Here is a 10,464-nt window from a genome sequence, read left to right on the forward strand (position 1 = left end):
TGTATGAAGTATTATAATTTAGGGAATGATCATGGGTTTATAATCAATGAATACTCTCTCCATTCTCCATTGTTATGAGGCGTTTTGGGGAAGCCCAATGCAAAGCACGAGAGCTTATGCTCAAAGTAGATAAAATCATACCGTTGCGGAGATTCGTGTTCATCTAACACCAGTGAGGACGCTGGTCCCCAAGGTGGGGGGTTTGTGAGATCTTGCATCGGTTGGAGAGGTTATAATGGTATCAGAGTCGAGATGTGGCCAACAAGGACGTGAGACTCTGAAAGAGGTGGATTGTGAGATCGAGGTTATAATGGTATCAATGTCGTGATGTAGCCAGCAAGGACGTTAGACTCTGAAAGAGGTGAATTGTGAGATCCTATTAGAAACCTGTCCACACAGAAGACAAAATGCAAAATTTAGAAATATATTTATTAACTTAACAAATATTAATAAATACTCAAATGGTAATTGGACAAAGATTCCATTTGGTGTAAAATTATTGGTGAGAAAGGAAAGGGAAAGTCGAGAGAGAATCGAATGAAGAATTTCCTCTTTTTGTAGGAGAAATGGTTCTCCATCACAGCGGGAGATAAAAAGATATTTGTTCTTCTCTGTTTCTTTTTCTCCCTCCTCAGGGCTCCTCCATTTCCTGATCTCTCGTTCTTTCCATTTTCTCTGCGACAAGAAATCAGGTAACCTTATTTTTTTTTTGTTTTTTCATTGTCACTTTCCTGTAGTAAGTTACCTTTATGTGTGCGTTCGATCCGATTTCTTAAAAGTTATTATTGAACTGTGTTCTTCTCGTTATTCCATCGAGATTCAAGTTACGTGAGATAGTCTAATTTTTCAGTTGGATCTATGCTTTCAGTGGGAGTTACTCTTTTAAAACATTGTTATGGATCGCCTCACCCGTTTTTGATGAGTGATTGCTCTAACTAAAGCATTAACCAACAATTTGCTACTGAATCTTAAATGGGTTATTGCGTTAAGGCTGTTTAGGATATTGGAATTACCCTAATACATGTAGTTTTTGTGTTTAAATGTCTATTTCATTTCATGTTTCTGTTTTCCTTGATTATTGGATACTTCATTCTCTACTGCTGGAGACTTGTGTTGGTTGGGTGAGTTACTGTTTGTTTCCCATGCAGCTGATTTTGTGGCGGGTTGATTGGTTTCTGCAGCAGATTTTATATATCGTATTTTGAGGAAATGGGGTATATCGGTGCACATGGGGTTGCAACGTTGCACAGATACAAGTACAGTGGTGTTGATCACTCTTATGTTGCTAAATATATACTGCAACCCTTTTGGAGTCGCTTTGTCAATTTCTTTCCTCTATGGATGCCGTAAGTAAAGCTTTCTATCAATAGTGATTCTGCTAATTCAGTAAAAGATTTTCCCCCAGTCATTGGGCATGGTGTTTCTAAATGAATTGGAGAGATTTCATAATTCACTCTTCCAAGTTTTGCTAATGATTTGTGTTTAAAAATTTGAATAACTTTTAGTGAAACTGTTCCAACTGATTGCATATATTGTTTTTTTTTTCTAGTAAGCTTTCTTTCTGATGATATGCTGACTTATCATTCCTCTGTTCTCATTTCACATGCGTTCCTGGATGATTTCATCAGTCCGAACATGGTAACTGATTTTTCCTCTTTTGTGTTATACTGTACCTTTTGCTTTGACTTTTGAGATAACATGTTCTTCCCTTTGTGGTATGCACTCATGCCAGATAACACTTATGGGATTTATGTTCTTGATCACATCAGCAGTTCTTGGTTATGTGAGTAACGTCCAATACTCCTTTTTTCTGCTCTTCTTTTACTCGAAATTTCGTAATTTCTACATCATAATCGTCCTAGTCTTGAAGTGTTTGGTAGTAATTTTTTCTGATAAATCTTCAAAGGCATGTCAAGAGTGTTTTATCAGTGTTCGTGCTTTTACATATTTTCACTTATGCTTTATAGTTTACTATTTCCAATAAAAACGTCCTAGGCATAGTACATCTAAAATTGATACAGAATAAAGGTATCACACCACAGTTCTTTCGAATTATTCATGATTTTTTCTATATTTATTGTTTGTTTATTGATGATCTTTCTCATATTTTAATTTTAATTGTACTTTCATGTCAGATATATTCTCCTCAGTTAGATTCACCTCCCCCTAGGTGGGTTCATTTTGCACATGGATTGCTTCTTTTTCTTTATCAGGTATGCTTCAATATTCTATGTTGGGTTTTGTTGTACTGCTGCTTGGAATGCATATCCTCTCTTGAAAGTTGAACAGCTCCCATGGATTTCTTGGACACTATTACAGTGTTGCTTATAGCCCGGTTAATCTTATCCCTGTTTTACAAGACTTTTGATGCTGTTGATGGGAAGCAAGCACGGAGGACAAATTCCTCGAGTCCATTGGGAGAACTTTTTGACCACGGTAATATTTCTATTTTATTTTTGGTTCCCCCTTGTTTCTATGACTCCTTTCTAATGGATCACTGGATTTGAATGTTAAAAAAATGAATTCTTTCTGTATTCCAGGATGTGATGCACTGGCATGTGCGGTATGTATCTTCACCTGGTTATCGTTGTATTTTCCTGGCTTTCGGGCATTCATAATTTTTTGCTTCTTGGTGTGGATACCAGTTTGAATCCTTAGCATTTGGGAGCACCGCCATGTGTGGAAGATCTTCTTTCTGGTTCTGGGTTCTTTCTGCTGTTCCCTTCTATGGTGCAACATGGGAACAGTAAGTTTTCTGTACCACTCATTGTTGATATGATAGAAGTTATTATGAGCTATGACATGTCTCATCCCATGATTTTAGTTCTCAAAGGCATCTATCTTATTAGCCATGCTGTACCAGTTATTTAAACAATCCCTCGGCTTTGTGTACTTTATCACATTTAAAAGATCTTTGTTTCAATCAAAATAAAAAGGAACGACCTTATTTGAACATGATTTGTTCTATAGGTTGTTCAACTGTGTCCTTGAGTTCTAAAAAAAATCAAAAGAATCAAAGAAACAATTAAATTTTATGCTTCTAGGGAACCCCCTTTTTTTCTCTTGTCGACCTTGTTTGACTTTCATGGATGGTAATAGTTGTTTTTGGAGATGATATATATGATTATGCATCTTTATCATGATCAAATGCTTCTTTGTAGACCTTGAAGTTACGTATCTCTTTTTTTGTCCCATTTTGTATATCATAATTAGAATATTCATTTTGTGCGAGATTTTATTTCTTTGCCAATTCAAACAAGAACCATTGTTAAGTTGGGTAGGTAAGTGTGCATTTTTAATAACATTTGGATTAACTAGTTGGACAACTTTTATGCAATTTCCCTGACTTTGAGATTGGGTTTGGAGCTTATGCCCCATTGATATATATATGTTTTTTGGTTGAATAAATGTGTTTATCATCTTGAAAAGAGGGAAAAAAAAAAAAGAAAAAAAAGAAAAAAAAGAAGAAGAAGAAGAAAAAGCTTGACACCTAACTTGCATTTCCATTTTTGAGTACAGCTTCTTCACCAATACTCTAATTCTTCCTGTTGTAAATGGACCTACGGAGGGTCTCATGCTGATTTATTTATGTCACTTTTTCACCACCTTTGTTGGTATGTTCCTTATCCCTGCTCGTTTACAATTTCAATTTTGATTTTCTTCCTTGAATGTGTTAATTCTCTTCCAGCTTAATAGAATTGTTCATAACATGTCCTGAAAATATCCTCTACCTACCAGGTGCTGGGTGGTGGGCTCAGCAGTTTGGGAAGTCCATACCAATTTTTAGTTGGGTTCCATTTCTCCATGGTAAGACTGTTAATCTAGTGAGCCAAAGAAATTTCTTTATATTGTAAACAAACCTTCAGCGCTTCTATGTTCTAACTATAAATATTCTTCCTCCCTCCTTTCCTCAATCTTATCATTAGTACAGAACCTATGAATAATCTTCTTCCTCTTGGGTAGGGGGCACATTGTCTCTTTGCCAAGCTGTTATCTTTTGTTCGATGGTTATGAGTGAAGTGGTATATGTTTCTTATATTAAAAAAAAAACACCAGTTTTTATTAGTCTTGCGAGCTTTGTACTTCAATGTCATACACGAGATACTGGCTCAGCTTTAGTTCTAGCTCTTTCGGTTGTGTTGATTTTGCTGTGTGTGCTTCCATGGCTTTTTGGGTGGTCTGGTTCACTCTATTGTGTGCAGAGTTTATTTAAATGAAATACCGCATCCGATTTTAATCTATTTGCTTGTGCATGTCCTCAATGTAGAGAAGTTGGTAAACCTGCCTGCTTTGATTTGATTATCAACTGTATATGGGGCTATGTGAATAGCATTTTGTACTCAAATCCACCATTATGGAAGTGTTTCCTATAAAATATTAATCTACTGCAGACACCAAATTTGCTAATTCTCTGTACCCTTCTGCAACATTTCTTCCTTTGGCTTTCTTCCTTTTCCTCCCGCTCAGAATCAGTGATAGTCTTACCCTTGATTCCAAATCAAGAAATTATTCCACAAAGATTTTCATCTATTCATTGACACCCAACTTCTCTAAATTCAAGAAAGGATGAAATTCTACATTTTTCTCAATTTTTTTTCTCTCACCAGACTTATCAGCAATATCGTCTTCCACGGGAACAATTGCTAAGATTTCCTCTTCAATCATTCATTTGAAGCTATAAATCAAACGCTTCATTAGTGCATATAAGCAAGGGTTATAAAAGAGTGGAATTAGAACTATTGCTTTCTTTCATAAGCTTGTTCTGTGCAGAACAAAAAAACAATATAAAATTGGTGGTGTTGGCTAAGGGCATCAGATTTATGCTTTGGCATCAAAGGGCGGATTGTTGTACTAAGAAAAAAAAAAAATCTATGTTGTAACTCTTCTGTGTCGACCAAATTCTCTTTTTATTCCTCGTAATTCATGTCAGATTTATAGGTTTCTACTTATACATTTTTGGACCTGTTTATTTAAACACAATTCTCATCTACTTGTCATTTTACTTTTGCTGTTACTCTTCTTATGGTTGATCATTTTTTTAAAATCTTTGTGTTCAGCCATTCCTACATTCAGAGCTGCACTGATTTTATTGGCTGCTTTCGGTGTCATTCCTACAGTTGCATTCAAGTATGTGGTTCCTGTCTTCTAACTTTTAAGTGGCATCCATGTGCATGTGATACTTGGCTTTTGAATTCAGACAAATTTTAATGTCAGCGAAGCAAATTAATAGTTTTGTGTGTATATATATATATATATATACACACACACACAAAGGAAACAAAAACCATTTCATAGATTTATGAAATAGATACACAAGAAAGTTCTATCAACAGTAATTACAGAAAAACATCGTCAATGAGACAAGGGAGTCGATAAACTATAATTACATAAAAGAGGAGAATGATAACTCCAATATAAAGCAAGATAAGTAAAATCAATGTAATGTTGTTATCTGAGAAGATACGAACATTTCTTTCTAGCCATAAATTCCAATAAAAAGCATAAAGAAAGTTGCACAACATAATTTTCTTTTCCTTGAATGGATGGCCAATAAGGGACAAATTGACGAGAGTGAAGACAGTCAGGTCTAGTAATGTGTCACCCCGAATGCTTGTTGGAGAAAGGTTCAAAAGGATGAAGCAAAGGAAAAATTACTGAAGAGATGAATCTGTGATTCATGGGGTCTTTCTGTTTTGACATGAGGAGCATCCTACTAAGGCAATCAAACACAAGGATGAACAAAAACGGAAACTGAGGATCCCATGAAGGAGACCTCTGGAAACAAGAATTTTACCTCCAGGTTTACGATTGATTATGATGGAGTAATTAACTAATGGCGTACAACTTCTAATTTATTTCCTAAAAGTCTGTCCAAAACCTTAAGAACTTCCTCGAGAAAATCCCAATCAACCATATTGAAATCCTTTTCAATGTCAAGTTATCCCTTCCTTTTTCTTCGGTTCCATTGATTAATGATCTCATTAACAATTAAAGAGGCATCAAGAATTTTTCAGTAGGCTACAAAGGATGATTGGTATTCTGTGGTTGTGAATGGGAGAATCTTCTTCAATCTATCCGAAGGTACTCTAGCAATATGTAGTAAGACTAATCAACCTAAACTCACTGTCCTTGCAATATTCTTCTTTTAGATGAGACAAATGTAAGCTTCATTTAGAGAATATAAGATTGATGTGAAACAATTACTATGATCTCAACAGTAAGACTTATCAATTACAGATACTGGCAAGGAATACCTGTTACTATCGTGTAGAAATAAGTGAATACTTGAAATTTTGGAGATGGTTAATATAAAATGATTTAAAAGAAAGTGGAACTCGGTACCTTCTTCAAAGTTGTGGCACACCAAAAGTAAGTGGAATACCAAAATTCTTTCATGATTTTTCTCCAAGGAATGGAATGATTAATTTTCTGAATTCTGTCAACTCATGTTTCATTCCAGTTTCAACTTTGAGGACTTCTAACCTCTTCGCCATATCATCTTGTGCTTCTGTGCAGTGTGTACAATGTTTACAAGGTTGTTCAGGCTAGAAAAGGAAACATGCTATTAGCATTAGCGATGGTAATAATCCAATCGTCCGTTAATTCTGATTTGTGTATGTTATGTTGTAATAATAAGTAGATTTTGTTACATTGTTCATACAGCTTTACCCATTTGTCGTACTTGTCGGAGGAGTCTTGGCATGGTAAATTTCAACTTTTTTCCCCTTTTCCTCACCTAGTATATTTATAGCCATCATATGACTTTACACCATTTATGTGTCTCATTTAGGGATTATTTGTCACCTTCTGATATTATTGGAAGCTATCCGCATCTGGTTATAACTGGAACTGGACTTGCTTTTGGATTCTTAGTGGTAAGACATAGGTGCTCCCTCTCTCTCTCTCTATATATATGTATAGTGGTTTCTATTTACGAGTCATGTTTGAATTGGAATGCTTGTATAGTTCCTTCGTCATTTTGATTTATTGTTTTATTTTTCTCACTCCCTTTAGGAGTTTGTATCTTCTGAGCATTAATCTCTTTTCGTTTCTTCAAAAACAAAATTTGTAGAGATACTCAGTCCCTTTTTCTTGTCATTATGGTTTTATGGTGTGTACGGATGTTAAAAAGTCAGCATTGTCCCATGGTCATTCATGGTTGGAACAATATTGAATGTTAGAACCATTATATGACATTTTATGACATACATTAGTTCGAGTTGGAGGCTTGAATATGATCAAGAATTGAAGATGAACTCAAACATTTCTAAACTAGAATCATTCTGTTTTGCAGGGGAGAATGATTCTTGCTCACCTTTGTGATGAACCCAAGGGCTTGAAAACTGGAATGTGCATGGTATGTTGCTTTAATGAACCAACCTATAGATAAATTCGTTATTTATTTGCTGATGTTGATATGTGACAAAAAATAAGCTTGTTAATTGTCATTTCTAGTATTATTCAGTCAAAATATGGACTTTTCAAGCCTGACCATGGGGAAATCATTGTTCTGTTCTGAAAATCTTCATGGAGAGGAATGATTATGATTTATGACATCGTATCTGTTCCTTGCCATTATGCTGTGTTGTAATTTGACCTTTAGTTTAGAAATAAAGTAACCTGTACTTGAACCCCGACCCTTTATCGAAATACTTAACCCTAATTCTTTACTTTGATCTATTTAGTTAATGCGGTTGTCATACAAAATAGAATGAACAAAAAAATTTGCCTATTCAGTTTGTAAATAGCATAATTCATAATTGAGGTATTAAGTCAAGGCTCAGGAAGTTTCAGAGATGGTTATGAATTAGTAGCTCAATGTAGTATTAGATGATACACACACATTGAACATAAGAAAGGAGCTATAATACTCGCTGTTTGAAAAGGCTTCAAATGTGTGCACTTGAAGTGTGATGCACGTTTAGAGGTCGGCTAGGTGCCTACCCCTGTTGAGGGTTCACTTCTCGCTTGAATGCAACAACTTTTTTTAATCATGATTTGGGCAAGGAAAGAAAGGACATTTAATTTAAGAATATTTAGAACAAACCATGGTTAAATTAAGTTAGTTCTTCCTTGAAGATGGAAGATGAACCAATTATCCTAAAGACTGTTTGTGGTTTCTGTACATTAGCTTATATGCCTATTAATTATTTCTGAAGTCAAAATGAACAGTGGATATCAATGTGATGGCAAATATCTGTGAAATTTTACATGATGCATTTATTACTTGCATTCTGAAGTGTTGTTTAAAATTCTGTTCTAAATTCTTAAATTTTTCGTTATTTCAACTGTGTCGTATTATCTAGATGAGTAGAGTTTGATGCAAGATTATAAAACCATTCTTTGTTTAAAATTTATGCAGTCGCTATTATTTCTTCCTCTTGCCATTGCGAATGCTCTCACAGCTAGGCTTAACGACGGGTATGTGGCTGTGGGTTGTACATGCTTGCAAAGATAGAATGCCATATCATTTATACTGACAATAGAGTTCTATCATTTCATGTGACAGGGAACCTTTGGTTGATGAAAGTCTGGTTGTTCTTGGTTACTGTATTTTTAATGGTATGTTTTAAACTATTCACTCCACTTTTACATTCATAGTTCGGTTAATGTGCTCTGAAATCATCTGATAGGTCTGCTCGATAGACCAACCTTATACTTACGAGTTGAATTGTGTTATTTTTCTTATTGATTCACTGCGACGTTTTTCATGATATCTGCCTTTTCTGGTTTCCTCAGTTGCTCTGTATTTGCACTTCGCAACTTCAGTCATTCATGAGATCACCACTGCCTTGGGAATCTATTGCTTCAGGTGAGAAGGAAACTTTTGGCCACTGCTCATTTGGTTCAAGTTTGAATATTTCTGTTTCCTTTTACTAAATATGAGATTGATGATCTGAACCGAAGCTGCATAGTGAACTAAGTTTGGCATTTTTGAAAATGACCGACCAAAATCACCGTTATCATGCTCTTTTTAGCTGTATTTTGGACATGACAAAAGTAATTTTGTTTCCAAAATCTAAAATCACTCTCGAACATGCTGGCACATTATTCAAATTTGTAGACAAATATCTCTTCCTTTAGTCTAATTTCTTTCTTGCTTATTGTTTTGGCCACTGCTCATTTGGTTATGGGATTGACGATCCGAACCGAAGCTGCATAGTGAACTAGTTTTAGCATTTTTGTAAATGACCGACCAAAATCATCGTTTTGGACACGATAAAAGTAATTTTGTTTCCAAAATCTAAAATCACTCTCGAACATGCTGGCACATTATTCAAATTTGTAGACAAATATCTCTTCCTTTAGTCTAAGTTCTTTCTTATTTGTTGTTTTCTTTTATTCTGCAGGATAACGAGGAAAGAGGCTTAAAGTTGGCTGCAGTTTTCTTTAGGGTAAGCCTCCTCTTCCTCACAACTAAGTTCTTAAACATTCTTATGATCAAACCCACGTTGTAGCTAATGATATTCAAAACTTCATTGTAATTGTTAGTTTTTATTATTTTCTCCTCCATTTGGTTCTTAATTCATCAGTTTTTTTGTTGAATGTTGTGTGTGTGTCAGCCAACTGGAATTTGAATGATGCAGCTGCAAGTATACATATATATATTCTGGGTATGAAGAGAAACAATTCTGCATTACTGATATCATTTTTGGATGAAATTGGGCATAGTTTGATCCTGTAATTGTTATCCAATTCATCCCATTGCTCTGTTAGATTGTTTATCGTATCGTTTATAGGGTTGTTTTAGGTGAACTGACATGTTTTGAATTTTAATTCTTGAGAGAGAACTTATAATAATGTTGTATTTGACTTTTATTTTGTAGCTTTTCATCATTTTGTGTGTGTGGAAGATGGATGATGATCATGGAGCCCTAATTATTGTTAAAATAAAAACATTTGACACAATCTGTTCCATTTCTTTTTGGTTGTGTAATTTTGACAAAATTAGAGTTTACTTATGTTTGATAAAATAGTTCGTACTATACCGACTCCTTTTGAGGTTTTATAATTCTACAATAACGTATAACTTGATCAAAGTTTGAATAAGCCGAATTTAAATATTAAGAATTTCAAGTGTTAATTTTAAAAAAATATAATTATAAGTTAGACAAATAGAAAATATCACTTCTTTGTTGAATTTAGAACTAAGATAAGTTTTATTATTAAGATGCCAAATGCTAAGTTAAAATCATGTTGTTATTTGAAAATGTTATGTTTTAAATTAAAAACACCTCATTACCATGTTTACAATAATTTTGGGATAGTTTACCTATTCTATATGGTTAAAGAAATTATACACGTATTAGAGGAAAACAAATGAAAATGAGATACTAACTAACCATCAACTGGACTAAAGATTCGGGAGGATCTACTATAACAAGCACGTGGGAGAGGAATGAAGTTTATTGTTCACACGTGCCTCTAGAGGAAAAGACGAGCAGTTAAGATTATAGGTGGTAA

The 10,464-nt window shown here is 34.5% G+C and overlaps 1 protein-coding gene across 4 annotated transcripts; it reads left to right on the forward strand.

The window, feature by feature from the left end:
- Nucleotides 1-485: 485 nt before the first annotated feature.
- Nucleotides 486-9,819, forward strand: LOC111811337 (choline/ethanolaminephosphotransferase 1). 4 transcript variants are annotated; one of them, XM_023698132.2, is made up of 20 exons: nt 486-692; nt 1,149-1,346; nt 1,550-1,638; nt 1,733-1,783; nt 2,136-2,213; nt 2,361-2,436; nt 2,541-2,563; nt 2,646-2,746; nt 3,520-3,614; nt 3,739-3,807; nt 5,058-5,127; nt 6,517-6,580; nt 6,664-6,704; nt 6,791-6,875; nt 7,295-7,357; nt 8,363-8,421; nt 8,510-8,562; nt 8,740-8,812; nt 9,351-9,395; nt 9,564-9,819. In XM_023698132.2, the coding sequence occupies exons 2-19, from the start codon at nt 1,229-1,231 to the stop codon at nt 9,370-9,372; spliced, it is 1,230 nt and encodes a 409-aa protein (XP_023553900.2). In that variant the 5' UTR covers nt 486-692; nt 1,149-1,228; the 3' UTR covers nt 9,373-9,395; nt 9,564-9,819. The 4 variants fall into 4 exon arrangements, with proteins under 4 accessions (XP_023553900.2, XP_023553919.1, XP_023553910.2 ...); XM_023698151.2 differs by having other exon boundaries at nt 1,629-1,638; XM_023698142.2 differs by having other exon boundaries at nt 1,182-1,346.
- Nucleotides 9,820-10,464: the final 645 nt, after the last annotated feature.

Source organism: Cucurbita pepo, chromosome 1 (genome assembly GCF_057944985.1).
Source record: "Cucurbita pepo subsp. pepo isolate OVF chromosome 1, ASM5794498v1, whole genome shotgun sequence".
In the NCBI taxonomy this organism is placed as follows: Eukaryota; Viridiplantae; Streptophyta; class Magnoliopsida; order Cucurbitales; family Cucurbitaceae; genus Cucurbita; species Cucurbita pepo.

Bases quoted from the DNA above. Each gene is read 5' to 3' on its own strand.
- LOC111811337 (XM_023698132.2), top strand. From the start codon at position 1,229: ATGGGGTTGCAACGTTGCACAGATACAAGTACAGTGGTGTTGATCACT. The intron at 2,564-2,645 runs GTATGTATCTTC...TGTGGATACCAG, and splicing joins GTGATGCACTGGCATGTGCG to TTTGAATCCTTAGCATTTGG. The intron at 7,358-8,362 runs GTATGTTGCTTT...AAATTTATGCAG, and splicing joins TGAAAACTGGAATGTGCATG to TCGCTATTATTTCTTCCTCT.